This window comes from Oculina patagonica, chromosome 3 (assembly GCF_052425735.1).
Source record: "Oculina patagonica isolate OP01 chromosome 3, crgOcupat, whole genome shotgun sequence".
Taxonomy (NCBI): Eukaryota; Metazoa; Cnidaria; class Anthozoa; order Scleractinia; family Oculinidae; genus Oculina; species Oculina patagonica.
In genome coordinates this window covers 4,335,777-4,355,830 of record NC_135760.1, presented here as the reverse complement: position 1 = coordinate 4,355,830, position 20,054 = coordinate 4,335,777, and the positions used below count along the sequence as shown (strand labels likewise).

The 20,054-nt window shown below is 38.9% G+C and overlaps 2 protein-coding genes across 5 annotated transcripts in view; one reads left to right on the top strand and one right to left on the bottom strand.

Moving 5' to 3' along the window:
* Positions 1-2,790, bottom strand: part of LOC144646171 (THO complex subunit 5-like) — a 42,696-nt gene extending 39,906 nt beyond the window's left edge. The window contains exons 1-3 of one of the 2 annotated variants that reach the window (XM_078505713.1): positions 2,650-2,790; positions 2,414-2,547; positions 912-1,025 (exon numbers count right to left, since the gene is read on the bottom strand). In XM_078505713.1, the coding sequence (XP_078361839.1) occupies positions 912-1,025; positions 2,414-2,547; positions 2,650-2,686 (285 nt within the window). In that variant the 5' untranslated portion in view covers positions 2,687-2,790. Of the gene's footprint in view, positions 1-911; positions 1,026-2,413 lie in introns of both variants that reach the window. The other variant, XM_078505712.1, reaches the window with a different exon arrangement.
* A 125-nt stretch (positions 2,791-2,915) lies between these two features.
* Positions 2,916-19,319, top strand: LOC144646164 (phosphatidylinositol-3,5-bisphosphate 3-phosphatase MTMR3-like). 3 transcript variants are annotated; one of them, XM_078505705.1, is made up of 16 exons: positions 2,916-2,993; positions 3,128-3,252; positions 3,358-3,430; positions 6,717-6,850; positions 7,075-7,157; positions 8,168-8,343; positions 8,747-8,843; positions 9,555-9,668; positions 9,834-10,207; positions 10,576-10,687; positions 10,925-11,120; positions 12,631-12,813; positions 13,592-13,762; positions 14,244-15,320; positions 16,516-16,706; positions 17,315-19,319. In XM_078505705.1, the coding sequence occupies exons 2-16, from the start codon at positions 3,244-3,246 to the stop codon at positions 17,481-17,483; spliced, it is 3,159 nt and encodes a 1,052-aa protein (XP_078361831.1). In that variant the 5' UTR covers positions 2,916-2,993; positions 3,128-3,243; the 3' UTR covers positions 17,484-19,319. The 3 variants fall into 3 exon arrangements, with proteins under 3 accessions (XP_078361831.1, XP_078361833.1, XP_078361832.1); XM_078505707.1 differs by lacking the exon at positions 17,315-19,319 and having other exon boundaries at positions 16,516-16,713; XM_078505706.1 differs by lacking the exon at positions 2,916-2,993 and having other exon boundaries at positions 3,013-3,252.
* Positions 19,320-20,054: the final 735 nt, after the last annotated feature.

Sequence of the window (20,054 nt, the reverse complement as noted above, 5' to 3'; positions counted from 1 at the left end):
ATTACAGCTTTAGAGAAGTTATACAAATTTTGCTTTTTTAAAGCGGTGCACTTATAAAAGTTGGCAAAATTTGCATATGTCAAAAAGTAATTTGAAACCTTTCGAATAAACTCCAGCGTAAATAAATGTAACACAACGCCGCAGGCAAGTATCCGATTTAGATTCTTGCATACACACGTAACTGCGTTTTTCAAAAGAAAACTAAATGACAGAGTGAACTTTAAGGTTTAATATTTGTATCCTAAATCATAACACAAACAATCGTATGCGTGACATTGCACACGTGCTTCATGTTTGTCCTAAGATCGCCTGAACGCAGGTTGTATTTGTCCATGTTGATTCGGCGGGACCATGCTAACTCCAACTCGGTTACTTCTGGTTCGATTTGCCCTCAATTCATTCACTATCGACGGTTTCGAGCTCCTATTTCGAACTTTTTGGGACGGTTCGAAATATTAAACGACCAAGCGCGCGTTGTTACAGCAGAGATGAGTAGCCGGCACGCTGGCTTCGACCATAGTACAACACTTGAGAGTGCGGCCCGCTTGAGCAATTTTATTCTCGAGGAATCATTCAAGCGACAAGCTCATTATTTTTCTCAACTCGAGACTCGATCCTCGAGACTCGATCCTCGAAACTCAAAATTTTTGAGTTTCGAGGATCGAGTCTCGAGGATCGAGGCTCGAGGGACTGTCAACTTACATTTGAGCGGTACTGTAGTCAGAGACAACACAGATCTCTGCTGTGTAACATCATCAGTTTGGAATTTTGCCTCAAAACTTCAAGTTATGGGGAAATTGAATAAGTGCATGGCAAGGGATGTCCGTTCATGCATAATGTTCACTCTAAGGAATAACCCCTTTTATAACAGTTACTGTTCAGCCAGGCATCTCAAAATGTGATTTACAAACCTCCTGAGTTTTTTCTCTGGCTTTTTTGCATCGCATGTGAGCGAGTCGGTTGAGTTTCTTCAAGATTGTAAACAGCAGGGTGCATCTAATCCTGGACTCATTTGTGTCAGCATCCTTGAAAATAAATAATCATTCACAAATTCAAGCACATGCTGACTTTTGCTACACTACAAGCTTAAATATTTACAGAAAAAATACCAGGGCAATGGACAGTAGTCTGTCTTGAGTTTAGGAGAGATTTACAGTTCTCAACTCCAATTTCTCTAGAATGAAAAGAGTAAAGCAGGTGTTTTGCTGGACAGGGACTGCAGAGCATTTTACCAATTGGGGGGCTGACTAGTAACTTGAAGTGGAGGGCTTTAGAGACTATTCTCTTTGTAAGCCTCCATTTTTTGGGGAAATATTGGGGGGGGGGGGGGCTGCCCCCTCCCCATTCTCCCAGGCTTTGTGATCCCTGTTGCAACTACCCCAAATGAGGATCTCTGTATTGGGTAAAAACGGCTGGCCAATATTCTCCCAGAATGGTCCTCGCACTTGGTTAATAAAATGTGTTTATAGCCAAACCTTTTCCAAATAGCACTGTACATTCGTTAGTTTAGCCATTCTTACTACCTCTCTTCAACACTGTCCATAGATGTAAAGCACAAAATATATGTGCTTTCCAGTGCTGGGAGAAGTACCATTTTTGGCAAGATTTCTGTATGAACCTATAACTAATTATGCATACAATTTTGCAACTCCCATTCTATTGGCAACTACCATCGATTGCATCTACCCGTGAACGCACGCGCTAAAAACATGTTTTCATGTGACGTTAAACGTCTGCGTTTCAGGTGTCAAACTTTAAAGTTTAGCAGACCGTAACGGCAACTTTTGCGCCGAAAGAAAACACTGGTTTCGAAATGGCGGAAAGATTAGATATAGAGACTTCTTCCTGGAAATTGATGCTGATCTTTGTCGATATGCATACACAGGTTCACTTGAATCATTTCTAGTGTAAAGTTTCGCCCGTACTCAGTGTTTGTGAGTGCAAAAGTTCACATTACGGTCTGCTAAACTTCAAAGTTTGACACCTGAAACACAGACGTTGACGTCACGTGAAAACAGGTTTTTAGTGCGTGCCTTCACGGGTAGATGCTCGACGGTACCATTCGTGTGTAAAGGATAATATGGAAGAATATATAAACAATTAAGTATGGGACTATACCGAAATCATTCTCCAATTTTAATCAAAAGGTAGTATAAAAATACAGGATTTGGAAAGATTTCAGTGTAGCCCCAAACTTAATTATATGCATACAAATTCTTTCATAATATATTCCATAAATTCCATTGCACACTAATGAAGAACAGTTGTGAATAGATGGAAGTTAAAAAGAATAGTGTGCATAATTAAGTATGTGGTTATACGGAAATCTTGCCCAGGATTTTAATAAGACTATACAAAACTTAAAAAAGGGCAAGAGGTTCGTCGAATGTTCTCGTCAAAACTGAAATCTTACCACAAGTTTTTGCCTCTGAATTTCTGCTACAAGTTTTCTGATCTCCTCAGTTCCTCTCTCAAACGAAGCAACATCAGCAGCAGCACTTCTCTTCTCCACTTCTATATCCTCTAGGTTTGCAGCGTGTTGGGCATCTGAAGATTTAGAAGGACCATCTTTAATTGAAGTTGAAGAAGAAGTAGATTTCGAAGTGGTTGGAGGAGATTTCACCACTTTTTTCTCCTGCGAAGGACTACCTGCATCAGAGGGCGTGCGTGTTCTCCTTCGCTTCATTTCTGGCTAAAAAATGATTAAAAAATACGCAAAGGATCTGATAAAATTCGAAGAAAAACTGCTAAAGTTCCAGCGAAGTTAGCAGCATGCAGCCGCCAATTTTTATCCCCCAACACGCATAACCTCATTTGCAACACCGCTAACATGCCCTGTTTGTGTTGCAGTCTCGAGCCGACTGAAATGACCATATTTGGTCATTTTGGAGGTGTTGATGCGTATTATGGGATAGCAAGAGAGTGCATGACATCATTTATTTTCATTTCTTGTTCTGTTGACGTCCACACCTTCCAACTAAAATTTGGAAGAGGTATGCCGGATAATTTAGTGTTTTGCGATTTATTCATGCATGAATCAACCTCCAACCGCCGTTGTCAGCGACTACGAGGCCTTGGGCATTAATGGCCTACATTTTCCGCGTTAACAGTTTTTTCTACCACCTAGATTTCAGAACGCCGATTTGCCGATAAGCTAGACATCTTCCAAGCTTCTGCAGGACACCGCTTCGTGTGTAGTTCTTTAGTTCTTCGAAGCGTTTTCTTGGAACAACAGCTCACGAAATGGCTACGGTGAGAATTCCATTAGTAACGCTAGGTCTGCACAGTGTTTTTAGGTGTACAAGAAAGTATCCGATTTCATTTTTACGTGACATTTCCCCCAATTTTCCGTTTCAGGATGTCGAACAGCCTTCCAGCATGGTCTACGTACAAGCAAGTGAACTCTTCCCGAAGAAGACGCTCGCCTCAGGTTAGTGCCAAGTTTCACGCTGTGCCATTACAATCCAAGGTGCAAAAAAGAATTTGTTTCCCATCTGCGCCGAAGGTTTTACGAATTTATGAGAGGGGCGCTTGCATTTTATAAAGTTGCAGACCTAAGTTCCTACACGTATGTGCGAATTTCTTCATTTCCGTCTAGACTTTATAAACAAGAAGCTTATCAAAGACGTTCCATCGGCGATTTTCGTTTTATCTCAACTGTTAACTAGCTTGCACCGGATTAAGCTCGTGACATTTATTTCCCTTTCCCATCGAAATAATCAAATTGATTATACAACTTCAAATCGTCCTCTCAGACATATTAAACCTCAAGGTTGTCCAAATTTGTTTTCCTTCCGTAGAGGCGTCAGTCGTTTTAAATAATGTCAAAACTAATTGCCAGCAATTATGAATTATGATAGTGTTTAAAGCATCGCTCAGACTTCATTCGAGTATTTTTGACAAGAAAAAACTTAAGAAGTGTCTACATGTTGATAAAAAAAATTAATGGTCAACTCGAGGGCCGAATTTTTCTCTGGTAAACAGAAGAAATTATATTCAGGACCTGAATTCAAACAATATAATTTTGATATGCTTTGATAAAACTAATTACCTTTGTTCTGGGGTCGCTGATGGTTTGTTTCCTGAATAAAAAAGGTTATATCCCGAATTCGTGGGAACTGTTTCGAATTGTTTCGTTACTTTTCACTTTCCACTGAAGAATTTGCTTGGTAAAATCGAAAACTAACTTCTAGGGGAACAAACCACTTACGACATTTGATACCAAATCTCAACAGTATTTGTTGTGATTAGTATAGGTGTGTTTGTATTCCCATCAGCATTTATTACTCAATTATTTAAGACAGATCTAATTTTGAGATGACAGTATACTACCTTAGAAGGTGAAAAGAATTGAGATTCTCATTTAGGTGCAAGCAGCTGGCTGAAAAACTGGCTACTTTAACTTCTGAGAAACGTATTTTCTAGCCTGATACTGCTGGACTCAGTCAAACACCTCATCATTTAAGGCATTGTTTCAATGTTTTCTGCAACTTGTCTTGCAATTTTTTTGTGCTGTGGCAAAAAAAGTTGCAGGGTATGTTGCTTTGTGTAACACCTCTATGTAACACATAAAACCACCGTTGCAGTATTACGGCGATCATTGCGAGCTGCATAAAAGCAAATGTGAGACGTGTTCATTTTATGTGGTGTTACACTGGGCAGTTTGTTGTGCTGCTTGTGTTGCAACAAAATTGCAAGATAAATTTTACACACCAAAAAAATTTAGTCTTCAACAAGTCTTGAATGTGACATCATGGTCACTTAATTTGATGTGAGCAGGCCTCATGTTCCCTTCAGCATATAATATTGCAGCAACTGGTCTTGACTGTTCTGGTGTCTGACATTTGGCAGACTGCACAAATTATGCAGACTGCAGACTTTTCACTCTGGTTAGCTACTATATATGTACTCTGATAAACCTACTTTTTACTCCAGTCAGCCTGAATAGCACTTTGGTTAGCCTGTGTACAGTTAGCGTTCAATAATGGTAATGGTAACTCAAAATATTTTCTAAGTCGGTAGTTTGCATTTTGCAGTCTGCAAATGTCAGACACTGTGACTGTCCAAATATTATACCCTACATTCAATGGTCATACCTTGAGGTTTTGATGGTATAAAATTATATAGTCAGAGTGTAGCATGTTGATTCACTAGCATGTACAGAGGTCACTTTTGCTAGTGCAAAGTCAAAATGTTGCTTGCCTAATGTGCTAGTGAAGGGAAAAAATAGAAGTGTGGCTTTGTTCTATCCTGCAATATGTAAATTAATTTTACTGTATATGTTGTTGTTTAAATTTATCTTTGGTTTAATTTTTTTCAAACCAGTTTGATTTTGATTTTTCATTGTGCAGTCACATATTCATTATCATAATCTAAAACAAAGGGAACTAAAAATCAAACTAGTTTGAAAAAAGTTAAACCAGTGAAAAAATTAAACCACAGCCACTTCATAAGATTGACATAATAGGCTCTGAGCTTATATTTGTCCAAAAGACCTTTTTGACATTTTTGGAAGGCTTATATTGGAAGGATTTGTGCATTTCAAACATAGTTGGGCTTATATTGAATTTTGGAAGGGATTTTGCACCTGAAAAAGTTTAGGTGCATATTTCTAGAATTCTGCATCTACTAAGATGGCACTCTCCAAATGTGACAATATAAAACACAAAATGTGTAATACAGTAGTTGAATGAACATCCCAAGTATCCCAGGGTACTGTTAAAATAAGCTCTACATTGGGGGTGTTGTTGTTTTTCTTCTGAAGAAAGTGCATCATCATGGACTTATATTCTGGGTGGCTTATCTTCTGAAGAGGTTTTGAGTTTGGGAATTTGAGGGCTTAATGCCACTGGGTCTTGTTGAAATTTTATAGCATGTTATGGATACTTTTGAAAAGATTTTTGGGATTTTGAATGTGCTGATGACAAATATATTAGATACCCCCCCGGTTAAAAAAATTTTTTGGGCGGGGGGAAAAAAAGATGGAGGGGGGGAGTAAAATGGAAAAGAAGGGGCCGGGCCGGCCAATAAAATAGAAAAAAAAGAAAGAAAAGAAGAAAATAAAATTTTCACTGGCAACCAAAATTGAGAAGTTGGTTGCCAAAAGGCCACTAAGGAAAAAAATAAAATTGGAGGGTTGTATTATTTGTTATAGAAGATTTGAATACTAGCAGAATTATGCTTTGGTTTGGCAGAAAATGAAACTATATTTTCATGAATGGTTGTTCATCTCAGTTTACTTAATTGATCTGCACACAAGAAAACAGCCAGCAATAAACCTTTGAATTACTGTTAAACTCATCAGCAATAGATGAGCAGGGGGAGGGGGGGGGGGGGGCTGAGAAGTTGGTGCATCCAAAGACTGCATCCGAGTGCAGCCAGTAACCATGGCAACCCTGTGAGTGGCATCCACCCAGGCACTGTCACACTGCTAATGTGTGAGCAACTGACTAAATGTATTACTTAGAGAAAGGGCAGGGACAAAATGATTGTTGGATGGAGGGCAGCAGTAAACATGAGAACCTCTGCATGCAGCAATGCAAGCAAAATGACCTGACCTCAACAGGGGAGCTGTAAAATCCTTCAGCCCTTCCAAGGTTAAGCGTTTACCCCCAATACTTAGAAAGGAAACTGCTGGACAACTGTCTCGAGTTTAACCAAGCCTAAATTTCATTTAACCACATCTAAATTTTTGTTATTATTTTTCTTTTCTGTAGAAGAAGATTCTGCCCAGGTGCCATTTCCTGAACTGTGCGGTGAAAGTGTTGAATATCTGGAGAAGACATCTGATGCTATTCTTGCACTTTCAAACTTCCGTCTCTTTATTCGTTTTAAGGACTCATTTGTGAATGTAAGTTTATCATTCTCAAACCATTCAATCAGACCTTCATAATTCAGACTTACACGACAGTAATTCCCTCTTTCCTACCAAATGGATCTTAAATGTGAATTGTTATAAAAGAAAAGATTGAAGAAGATTCAAGGATCTGGTAAAAAATGGCTATAAATGTTGGCCTCTATACCGTTATTAGTCCATATTGATAGTAATGCATTATCCATCTTTTTTCTTGTCAGATTCCTTTGCGTTTAATTGAGTCTGTGGAAATGAGGGATATTTTCTTGATGGACATAAACTGTAAAGATGCCAGGTCGTTTAGGTGGGTGATGAAGAGCTTTTAGGTTTTAACTTTAAATGCCCATGATATGCATTGAAATTTGTCTTTCTTTCTCTTTTGTAGACTTTTGTTTTCTGTTTTCTTTCCTTGTTTGTATGAAGTTTTTAATTTAATGATGTTTCTATAAACCTGCGATGGACTAGCATCCCATTCAGGGGGGAGTAAAAATATTCCTAGCTGCTTAATGCTACAGAAACCAGGATGAGCTCTGCCAGTATGGGCCGCATGGCTCAAGGTTTCCCCTGTAACCAGGCATGTCCTTCATTCCCAGACAGCCAATTTTGCTATATATAGCAGATCAGGGGTGCCATTAGAAACTGGCAACTGGTTATTTTTTCTGGCGACTGCAGTAAAGATGGCTAGGCAATTGTAGTTTCCAAATGACAACACCCAGTGGTGTCCATCTTGAAATTATGACCACTTTGACTTGTGCAGCCAGCTTCTTCAGAGATTAATAATATCATCCTTGGACATAGATAGAGCTTAGATATTTTTATTTATTATATAAACTGCAGTGTTAGCAATTCGATAAAAATGTGATATCCACACATGTGTGATATCATTTTTGACCAATCAGCTCAAAGAGTTTCCAAGTTTCAATGCTCAATGAGCCAAAGTTTATCGATATTAAGTTGAAACATCTTCGGATCTTCCTTGGCAACCTTCGGATATATTCGGAAATTTTCAGAAAATGTTCGGAAACGTCTGTACGACCTTCGAACGACGTTTTGAAAATCTTCGGAAATCTTCAGAAAATGGTTGGAAATCTCCGGAAAATCATCAAAAACGTCGTAATTAGTAGGTTTATATAATAAAAAGAAGAATTCATGGTTGCTTGGAGATATGAAATTTGTCTTCTTGTGTTCAAAACCGATATCTCACTCGTGAGCTATCGATTTGAACACTTGAAGATAAATTTCATATCTCCGTGCAACCTTGTATTACCTCTATGTACTTTTGAAATTCACTGTAATGTTGTTGCATTTCTTCAGGATTTTATTTGACAACAGTGAGCAGTGCTTGACTTGTTATCACCGTCTGACCCAGTGCATCTCCCCTGTCGCACGTCTTGAAGATCTTTTTGCCTTTGCCTTCCATGCATGGTGCTTGGACTCTAAGCAGTCTAACTCAGTAGAAGAAGGAGAATTTACCAGCTTCTGTCAAAGGGGTAGGTGTAGAACATACTAGATATTGAATGTTTGTGTCTTTAAGAACATCATGCTGAAAGAATGATGACAAATTGACTGAGAGGCTTTTGGTTTTGTGTACCTTTCAATAATGTTACAAACTTTACTGTTGACAAACTTTACACAAGTCTTACAGCCAATAACATCATGGCAAACTGACCAATCAGCTTCAACAAACCAGACTTATAACATCATTAACTGACAACAACCATTCACTTGACTCTGAAGATGACTTCCGCTCCTGAAGGTTGTTGAAACGTCAGTCACCAACATCAGTTCTTTTCAGAACTACTCTCTCCCGAACAATCACACTATACAGCCCACTGATACTCCTGGGTTCAAACCATTTACTATGTAACGTGAAATAATGTTGAATTTATCCAGATGCAGTGCTATACTCATTCATGTCTGAGGTTAGGAGAATGGGTTTTGATAATCTTCACGACGCCTGGAGGATCACAGACATCAACTCTAACTTTGAGTAAGTGCAATCGGGCAATATTTCTGTAGTATATGGTTGCTAATGGAAGGCGCAGTCGCCTAATGGTTAGCGTGCTGGACTCTGGATCGAGCGGTCTGAGTTCGAGCCCTGGCCAAGGTCACAGTGTTGTGTTCTTAGGCAATACACTTTACTCTCAGTGTCTCTCTCCACCCAGGTGTATAAATGGGTACTGGCAAATTCAATGCTGGGGGGTAGCCCTACGATGGACTAGCATCCCATCCAGGGAGAGAAGAAATTCTCCTAGTTGCTTCATGCTACTGAAACCGTGATAAGCTCCCTCCTGATGGGCCATTAAGCTTGAACGCAGATTTTGCCTACGTGGTTGCTAAATTTTATTTCTGAGGTGATTATGAAAAGCTTTCTATAAAGTAAAGTTCCTAATTTATGGTATGCTACCTTTACCTTTTGTTAGTTCTGCAAATGTTCCAAATAGTGGTGTAAAATTTAAGATTTTGTAACTGAATAACATGCATGGTCACTGGATCAAAGAAGAAGAACATTTTGTTTGACACAACATTACAGCATGGTGGTATACATAGTGACTATTGTTTCAAACACTGCAATAATAGTTCAGCTCAACAGTTTCACATTTTGGGTGTTCAGGACTATTTTCTCAAAGTTCCTCCCACCCCCGCCTCCCCTCCTCCCGCTCGATTAGATTCAGTGATCTAATAACATTTGCCCTTCCAGGTTATGCTCCACCTATCCCAAACTTCACATTGTGCCAGCAATGATTTCAGACAAGGAGATGGAGGCTGTTGTTAAGTTCAGGACTTCTGGAAGATTTCCATCTGTAGTGTGGAGGTAACGAAAAAAAAAATTTAATTATTGTTCAATTTATCAACAACATCTAATGTTAAAGCAATACGTTTGACAATAAAGTTACAAGTTTGGTGTCTTGACTCAGAAACAGGACCCTCATTTTAAGAGGGTGTGGCAATTTATTTGCACGCTTTTGTCACTTAACAGGCACATGACCAACGGAGCAGTAATAGCACGTTGTAGTCAACCCGAGGTGGGCTGGCTTGGCTGGCGAAGCCAGGAAGATGAAAACCTCCTACATGCAATAGGAACAGCCTGTTCAGTGGACTCTTTGTCTGCGTCCCTCAAAAAACAACTTTTGAAAGAAATGGGTCAGAAAAATTATCACCAAAATGGTCATACAGATGCCATCCCGAATGGGGATGTAGTCCATGATGGTAGTGATAATGGTGATGACAGTAAGCCTGATGCGTCATCAAAGAATGGTGTGGTGGAACAACGCAAGGTTCTTGTAGTAGATGCCAGGGCCTACTCTGCTGCTGTGGTCAACAGGGCAAAGGGAGGAGGTTGCGAGTGTGAGGGTGAGTTGGTTTATTAATACCTTGAATTCAAGGATGTCGCTTAGGGCCAGCTGCCAGCTAATTCCACCTAAAAACAAAGATTTTTATAAGTAAACTTTTATAGCTGCCAAGGCCAGAAAAGCCAGCTAGGCTTGTTGATGGGCTGGTTTTGTGTTTTCTTAGCTACATTCCTGTGAATTGAAAGAAGACTTGTTATTTTCACAGCTATGCTAATGCAACCAACAAGTAAAAGCACTTACGTGTATTTTTTTTTAGGATTGTGAAGGGTTGATACCTTCTGTGCAATAGGAATTAAGGAAAATGATATCTGTGTTGTTGAACTGATTGTGTATATTTAAATATTTTTTCTCCTTTTTTTTTTCTTACAGAGTATTATCCAGGCTGTGAGGTGTTGTTTATGAACTTAGCAAACATCCACGCTATAAGGAAGAGCTTCCATAGTCTGAGAACATTGTGTTCAGGTCCGAGAGATGCACCTAAGTAAGTACTTTGGGAAAACAGCAGTTTCTTTCTTTCACAATACAGTCAACTCTCTCTCAGTGGACACATCTAAAGGACAGACACCCTTGTGTCGGTCCTGTCCCTGCCATTTTTTCAGTCATGTTACTGTTCAGTAATGAAACTCCCTTTAAGACGGACACCTTTCTAAGAGAGAGTGTTGGAGCCACTGCAGACAGTGTCAGTCTTAGAGAGAGTTGATCTGTCTTTCCTTCTCAGTTGGTGGTCCAGTCTGGAGAAGACCAACTGGCTTCATCATATTTCGCTGCTACTGAAGGCTACCAACATTGTGGTGAATGCTGTTCACAAGGAGCAGAGACCTGTTGTAGTCCATTGCAGTGATGGCTGGGACAGAACATCTCAGATTGTTGCCCTGGCAGAGCTAATGTTGGATCCCTACTACAGAACAATTGAGGTAAAAGAAAATATTCTTAGGCGGCATTTCACACAGGATATAACACAACAATTTTGTTTTGGTAATGTTATTCAATTTGGGGTGAACTACTTACCTAATTGCATCCACTGCATGCCCTTTGACGTAAAAAACTACCTTATTGTTACCGTATTTACCCGTGTATTAGTCGATCCCGTGTATAAGTTGACCCCCTATTTTTGAAGCCATTAACTAAGATTTTTTCATTTCTGGGTAACAATTTTTTTGAAAAACTAAACTTGTGTTTCTTAGAATTTCCTTTCAGGTAGAGATACTTAATGAAAAAAAAACACAGCAAGTTTCAATGTGAAGTTTATTATCATGCTTACGCGAGCGTTCTAGCAACACATGTTTATGCTGGCATTTTGTCCATTATTTTTTGAAACAGCCTTATAAAATCAAACACACTTATTTCAAACGAACCTTTCTAATTGTGGAGAGATAGTAGCGGCTTTAGAAGACAAGCAAAACATCAAGGAACATCAGAAAACTTTGAAACCCACTAGAAAAGTCAAGCTTGCTTGGGGAACTTGGTAACCTTTACAATTACTGTGTGGTGTTGAGGTACTGGTAACTGATAACTACACGTGCTTGCATCATGCCAGGTTACTAAGTAGCGAAGTTCGAAGCAAGAAAGATCATGCATGAAGATGTTTTTCTCGAGTGGATTTACCAGCTTTATTAGTGGAAAATGTCAACTGTTCATTCAAACCTTGTGCCAGCGAGTCTCTACAACATTCAGGTTTATATTGAGCGGATAAATCGCAATGAATTTCTGAACTGCCAATTTAACGACACAGATAGCAAAGTGAAAGGACATCCCAACCTGTACTGTTGTTTATTTGATGTTTGTTGACATATAAAACAATTGTTATGCTAATTGCGCAGAATTTATTTAACTGGTGCTTGGGTCGAAAATTTTGACCCGTGTATAAGTCGAGGACGATTTTTTGGACCGATTTCTAGGTGAAAAAAGGTCGACTTATACACGGGTAAATACGGTACATATTTTCGCGGGACTTAATTTTCACGATTTTCGCGATTTTCAAAAATTCGCGAAATTAAAGACCTGCGAAAATTTATTTCAAACGTTTTCCATTGTATTTTTTATGTTAATTATGTATTTTTGGCCAAATCGCGAAAATTAAGTCCCGCGAAATATGCCCGTTCCATTTTTGTGAAATTAAGTTCCCGCAAAAATACGTAACAATAAGTAACAATAAGGTATATTGAATTCACTTAGTGATATGTAAGAATCACTCTAAAAGCTGGTTTGAAAAATCATGAGTTCTAGAAATCAGAGGGTAAAATTGCAGTGTTTGACTCAATAAACGACTAAGGGAAACAACTTTTAGTTCAGGTTAGTCAGACGTTCGAAAAATCAAGGGTTCAAGAAATTGGGATTTCACCACTTTATCATGAAGAGTCAATATAAGATCCACTTGCCGTGCAAGGAATTTTCCCACCGAATGCTATTTTTCTTTCCTTTCAGGGTTTCCAGGTGTTGGTGACACGTGAGTGGTTAGAGTTTGGTCATCGTTTTGCTGATAGGTGTGGTCATGGGCAGAATCACGATGAAAATCAGAGGTGCCCTGTGTTTCTTCAGTGGCTTGACTGTGTTCACCAGCTAACCAGGCAGTTCCCTTGCTCATTTGAGTTCAACGAAACCTTTTTGGTAAGATTGTGGTACTAGACTGTCTTTAGACACTAACTTGCTAACTCACTTAACCAAGTAAGACAGATTGTTGATAAGCAATTAACAAGATGCCTATAAATTCTGGAAAATACTGAAATGTTGCTGTGGCATTTTCAGCGTGCAAAGGAAATGGATTTTCCAGGTTGCCCTATGTACAAGTTGGAGCCGTTGTGTGCTACACTGAAGGCCAGTGGCCCCAGGGGGGGTACTTGCAGTATACATGACGGGGAGGTCCGACATATTTTTTTGGGTTGAAAATTTACACCCTCGGTATTTTTTTGGGTGAAGAGATCTGTCATGTATTTTTTTAGGTCTTGAAGTCTGTTTGATTGAATAAATCAGTATCGAGGTGCTAGGTCTTTTACTTTTTGGGGTAGAAAAGTTTGTTGCCAGGTATTTTTTTGGGTGTAAAATTTCAGGCTCATGTATTTTTTTGGGTTGGCAATATGAAGCTCCGTCGGACCCCCCTGTCATGAATACTGCAAGTACCCCCCCTGGGCCAGTGGCCTTACTTAATCTGCCAACAAAAAAATCCATAATGTTACTTGCCTATTGGGCTAGTGAGGGAATCCACTAGCCCTGAGCTATCAGACATGACTTTGTTTCCACGCTGATTTTCTACCCTGGAAAGTGAGTGACCTCTTAGCAGGTCCTGCAAAGTCCTGAAGATATGCAAACTCAAGTGAAAATTAGGGATTTTTTTTCGATGGAAATTTTTGCATCTAAATTTGGAATTTTTCTGTGTGTCTTTCAACAGGTGAAGTTGGCCCAACATGCCTATTCCTGCCTGTTTGGAACTTTTCTCTGCAACAGTGAAAGCGAACGTCTCAAGGGAAACATTCTCAAGCGAACGTTCTCTGTGTGGTCCTTGTTGAAGTTGAGAAGAAAGGAGTTTAAAAATTACTTGTACTCTTCATCCTCTGAACAGGTAAGGGTTGGGCAGTTCAAAGCTGTGCTCATAGAATAATTGCAGGGTGCCAAAACGCTCTTATGTAAGAAATCTTGGGTGTCCAGCTCTTAAATGCTTTCCTGGTAGCAAAGTTATGCAGGTCGCCCAAAGACAAAAGTAAGTCATCAGTGGCACCCGGGCACAGCTCTGCAGTTGCTTGAAGTAATAAGCAAATAACTTGCAACTCCCCATACCATGTGTTCAGTAAGTTAATGGCATTTGAAGTGTTAAATTAAAGGTAATAGCCCTTTGTTTTTTGTAAGATTTCATTGGGTAACAGGTGTGAAAAAATAATATGTACATGTAAAAGAAATATAATAAAATTATATGCACTTGTATTGAGGGGCTAAGAAAAAAGAGTGCTGAGTATGGCAATTGTTGGTCTGGTGTGCCTGGGAGGATTAACTGTCTTTTAGTGGGATATCAAAAATGTTATAACTTGTTTTCTTTTTTGTCTTAGGTTCTTCAAGCCTCCTGTCAACCTCGTTGTCTACAGCTGTGGACAGCTGTCTATCTTGCATACCCAACACCTTATTCTGAGACTGTAATGGAGAACGGCGACACAAGTGACTATGGAGACTCAGTGAGCAGTGCATGTATTACTCCCATTTCTCCAGTATTTCCTAGTGTTAACGGCAGTATTGACCAAGATGAGGAGGTCACACAGACCTCTCAAGTCACTGCGTCAAAGTCTGATGGAAATCTAATGTGCAAAGACTGTTATAAAAATCAACAAGGCATTAGCAAACAATCTGAATCTGGTAATTTGGATAATGACTTGAAATCTAAGAGTTGCCCAGAATGTAGGACCACCTTTTCACAAAATGATGTTTCTGGTAGTACTTCGACGCTGGAGGACAGTAATGATTTAGCTGCTTGTGATTCTAAAAGTTTGTATCTTAGCACTACAGAGTCTTGTGCGGCAAGTGTTGTGTCATGTGAAGACAGTGTCAGCGAAATTGAAACCAGCAGTATGTCTAGCAGTACGGCTACTGTCATTCTTGATCCAAGTGAAGGAGAAACGTCAAGTGTTGACAGTGGAACAACTCCCTCAACTGAAAAACTCTTATCTGATAATTCACTCAAAGAGACACAAGAGGAAGATTCGTCGGCTGAAGAACCAAATTTAGCTGGTGAGGAAATGCCCAAAGAACCTCACAATTCCGAACATTTGACATCAGACAATTCAAATAGCAAAGATATTCCTTGTGACGAAGAAGGAACAGAGTGTGTTGAAACTACTGTTCCACCGTCCAATTGTTCAAGTGACTCAACCCTTACAAGCAGTGCTCGAGAAGCATTTCCCAGTACATCGACTTTAAGACCCAGTTCTTCAGAACTCTTTACTAGGTACCTGGATGTGGATGGATTGACACACGTTTCTGATCCAGTCCAGGATAGACTACGGCAAATAGAGATGGCACACCAGGCTAAGATAGAATCGTTACGAAGGCAGCTGCTGGATGTTCAGAGGAGGCGGGCTGCAGCGGGAGATGGAGGAGCATCAGGACGGACTAGTGATCTTGCTGACGAAGTGGTGTGTAGACAAAAGAAACACATTATTTTGTAGCTAGTTATTTAAAGACCCCGAGTGTTGGTCCAGTCTGGGAGTTGAACCCAGGCCGGACCAACACTACAGTCTGGCACTCTACCAACTGAGCCAACCAGCCGGTAAGGGACCACCTTGGAGATTTAGAAAAAAGTAGTCATAACCTGAGCTAGTTGCTTGAATGAAATCTCTTTAGTGACCACCATCTGTTGAGGTAGTTATTGGTCGCCTATGAGAGCTTTCAACATGCTAAAGAGACTATAAGTACTGTGATACACAAAGATTGCTCCATAGCAAACAAACCTTGCGCAACCCCTCACATGTAGAAACAATGACTTGCGAAAGTTTTGTTTGTAATTTTAAAATGCACAATATAAGGGGAATCTTTATTTTCAATTTTTGCTTCATTAGCATTGCGCTTCAGTTTCTGAACAAGCTACAAAAATATTAAAAGAGCATGGCATGATTTGCTCTAAATTTGAGCCTGATGTTTTAATACTTTTTTTATGTGGGTTTGAAAACTCAAAATTTTACAAAGAATTATGGGCTCAAAAGCACTTTGCCACCTAGAAATTTTGCAGATTTTGATAGCTGATATCTCCTTCAATATCACGAAAGAGCTGAACATTTCGTTGATTGTTTAGTTTCACAAGCTCTTTAAACTTCTGTAGTCAATTTGTATACAGCTATTTCAATAAACGTTGTCGGGTCAAAGCTTAAACCTAAAAGGCAAGACCGTATGGCGTTTTGGGTATTCACTGCAAATTTACATATAAGCTTCATTAAATACACAAATTTGTATTTCGCACGTGAAGAATTCACGAGTTTGTTTTTCGTTTCAGGAAGACTTTCTGTAGCTTTACTTTCACTGTCGCTTGGCTCTTTGCATTTGTCGTGTCACTATATATTTTAGTATTCAGCACGCGCAGTTGCTCTCTTCTTCTACCCATACTGCCTTTCAGTCTTGTCTTTTAGCTTTGATCCAGACAACGTTAACTGAAAAAGCTGTATAGCAGGATGCCTTCTCTACACAAAGTTGTATGCTAATGAGGCAAAATGTAAACAATGACATCAACAAAGATCGCCTTATAGTCTCCCTTATTAAAAGAATTAATGCCAATTTACCCCATTCACAACCAATTCTGTGCTTTATTCATTTTGTTCATCTTTTTTTCTTCTCCAGTGTTCTTTGCCAGACTCAAATGTTAGTGGAGACCAGCCTCCTCTCTCTCTTGGCAGCGCTGATGAGGGGAGCTGGATCCAAGTGGATGAGAATGAGGCCCAACCCACTCTCTGGGTTCCAGACCATGCTGCCACTAACTGTGCCGAGTGTGATACACAGTTTTGGATTGCCAATAGAAAACATCACTGCAGGTACTGATGAATTGGATTCTGTTGTCATTGAAAGAGTTTAGCTTTTGTGTGCAACAATTTGGGAGGAGGGGTGTCCTATTGGTTAGTTACTCCAAAATGAGCAGTCTGAGTTTGAGCTCTAACTTGGTTTACTGTGTTGTGTTCTTGGGCAAGACACTTTACTCTCACAGTGCATCTCTTAACCCAGATGTATAGATGGGAACCAGCAAATTAAATGCTGGAGGTAACCGTGCAATAGACTAGCATCCCATTCAAAGGGGAGTAGAAATGCACTCTTTGTATAGGGTAAAATCTCTTGAAGTCCATTTTTCCCCATTTAGTATTCCTGAGTAAATCTTAAAAACGTGCACCAGTGCCATGCATAGAGATGTTCGAGAAATCTTGGCTTTGCTCTTGATTCATTTAGGAAAAAAGAACAACCTTTTGTTCTGAGTAGTTAGAAGTTTTTTATTTTAAGCAAATTAAAAGTATTAATTACAGAGGTCTGTGCATTACTAAACACAGCTAATAGGATCAATACTGCTCAATTTTAGTGTGAAAAAGTGCTTTCTATCATACATTACTCTGTTGCCAAGCCTTTTTCGTTAACCTTTGTTTGTTATATTTAGGAACTGTGGTCTTGTGTTTTGTGGGACGTGTTCTGAAAAGAGATTACCACTGCCTGAAGAACAGCTTTACGACCCAGTCAGAGTCTGTTTTGCCTGTTTTGAAAAGCTTGTCACCCTACAGGAACGAGAGAATGGAGAACGGAGGCAATCTGAAGTTGCAGGCTCATAATATTAATTTTGTGAGCACTGTTGAGACTTGAAGTATCTTCTCAAAGCTCACCCTTGTTCATATGAATTGCTAGGAATTTTTTTTAGCCATTGTTGTCCTGTAACAACGATTGCATAGACGATTCAAATTAAGGTTTAGCAAGAAGTAATTGTGCAAAGTGTAGGTAGTTGTTTTAATTGTGGTCAAAATGTTGAAAGTTTTGCATTGTCTTTAGACGATTAATTTTGACAGCTTTAAATATTTCATTTTCGTATTTAACTCTTACTAACTAATCCAAATCAGTATAATATTTTCTCCTCACATTTTCATTGCAAAGTGCAAGGTCATGAAAATATCAAATTTAAAATTCTCCCAACTTATACTGTAAGAGATGTATTAGACCACTAATAAGAATCTGTATACATGCCGACAGCAGGGCTTTAAGGGTTGGTACATCGTCAAATTATCCCAACTAAGTTGAAGTAGTTAGAAAAAGGGAACCTAGTTGCCAAGATATCTTTTCCCAAATGTTATATTTTCAAAAATTATTGTCTTACAAAATCTCATTTTTCATGCTATTCAATTTCCATGAACATCTACTGTGTGCACTGGACAACATTCAGGACAGGGCTCAATAATTTATTATTCCTAGCAAGTTAGATGAACAAAATGGTTTGAACCAAAATTTAGACCATGCATGTTTTGATTTTGATTAATAGGGCTCTTTTGACGAGGTTAAAAACAAAATGATATTTAGTAAATAATTATTTATGTTACCAAATTTTTCTAATAGTATTATGTCAAAATTGTGTACATATGCAAAATATATTTGTTCAAAACTGAAAAATGATTTTTTTTTTCCAAATGGCTTTTGTTTTGTATTTTTGTCTAGAACCTATTTTGGCTTACATTGATTTGATTTTCTTGTACAATATTTAGGTATTCTCAATACAAAATGAAAAAAATCCATATTTGTTGGCAGTCTTGTCATGTTTTTTGTGAAAAATGATAAAGCTGGATTTGAAAGAACTCCCAAATGAAAATTGTTATGTACAAAAAGAAGGAAAGAAAGAGAGTTTTCTTTCTGATAAGATATTACAACAACACTGTTCGTTATAGCTGTTTATCCTGTTAAAGACTTCTGTATTGTTTATTGGTTTTAGTATCAAACGGGTGTGGGTTGGTACATCACAAAACTTAGTTTTAAATTCTTCCCAGTCAACTGAGAAAACAAGTGCCAATTTAGCAAAACTTCGCAGAAACACTCTGAACAGTTTCAAAAGAGTTTTACGCAGTTACGGCGTCATGAGAACACGTCATTTTGGTTAGCATTGTCTGATAAAAACTTTAGGCTTAATCTATCATCCCAGACGAGATTTCGAGGGAAAGTAGTAGTTTTTAAGAAGCTCTGGAAGTCAAAAAGTGGCTTCTTGTTTTACTGACTGGAAAGATGCGGGGTTTTTTGTACCTAAAATTTGGCGAGATGGTAATAGAGGGCTTTCCCCGATGGCTGCTAAAAAAAAGTAGTGTAAGCTTTTAATCTCGAGAAGTATCCTTTGGCCATTTAGAGCGAACAGATTGTCATTTAGCCAATCAGGGCAAAGCTAACACCACACGTGATTTTTCCCGCGCTTTTCAGGGTCGCCGGTTGGCATTTTAGGCTTCTGTTCGGTTTAATGAACTGTTTTGCCTCTTTAAACTCCGCCGTGAAGCTGAAATGCCATCATGCTATTAAAACAATTTCTTCTGGTCTTCGGGGAAAGACTTCTTTACCTGCCTTTACCAATCTTAGTAATTAAATTACGGAAATGATGGGCCAGCCTTTGATAGTTTAATAAAGGTCACTAGAAATGTGAACACCTTGAGTCGTTATCTTGTTTTGTAATTTTGATTAGAAGAACTTGAATTTTCCCATCCCTAGTGTCAAAAGCTGTTATTCTTATATGTAAAAAAAATCATAATTTGAGGAAGAAATTCCACACTGAAATCTCGTTGAGTTGAGTCAGGTGCTGCAATACCAACCAAGGTCAACAAGTACCTCTCGCTGAGGCAAAATAGGCAATTTTTTCATGTTTGTGGTTCGTTAGCCACTTAAAATCTTCCTCAGTCGTAAACTTCCCCACGATGTTTTTCACTATTATGACGTTTGTTTTTTTTCCAGCCATAGAAACAGTTCCTTCAATTTGCAATAAATTTTGCACGTCAGAAAAATGACTTTCTAGTATCGTGACATAGCCCCTTTAACAGAGCACACTTCACCATGAGCACTTGCGGGCGGGCGCTTCCTCCGCGAAAGCTTCTGTCATACTTTGCCGCAGTTAACTAAGTAGCCGCTCACCAATGTGACCGAGCGGGTCTCAGTACCAGTTCATAATGGGCGCGCAACCGCGCAACCTTGGTAACGATAATTAACCCAGCTGTGTTTTTAAGACGTGTTTGCACCTGCAGCTTGTCAAATTTGCCTAATATTTAATCGAAAAATGAATTTTGAGCTTGTTATTTGGCCACTGTTAGATTTTCTCGGATTCGGAATTAGATAAATAACCGCAAAACTGTAATTTTAATTTAAGTGAAAAAATCGCTCACTAAGAA

Coding starts and splice junctions, on each gene's coding strand:
- LOC144646164 (XM_078505705.1), top strand. Junction 6,851..7,074: donor TTAAGGACTCATTTGTGAAT/GTAAGTTTATCA, acceptor TTTTCTTGTCAG/ATTCCTTTGCGTTTAATTGA. Junction 9,669..9,833: donor TTTCCATCTGTAGTGTGGAG/GTAACGAAAAAA, acceptor GTCACTTAACAG/GCACATGACCAACGGAGCAG.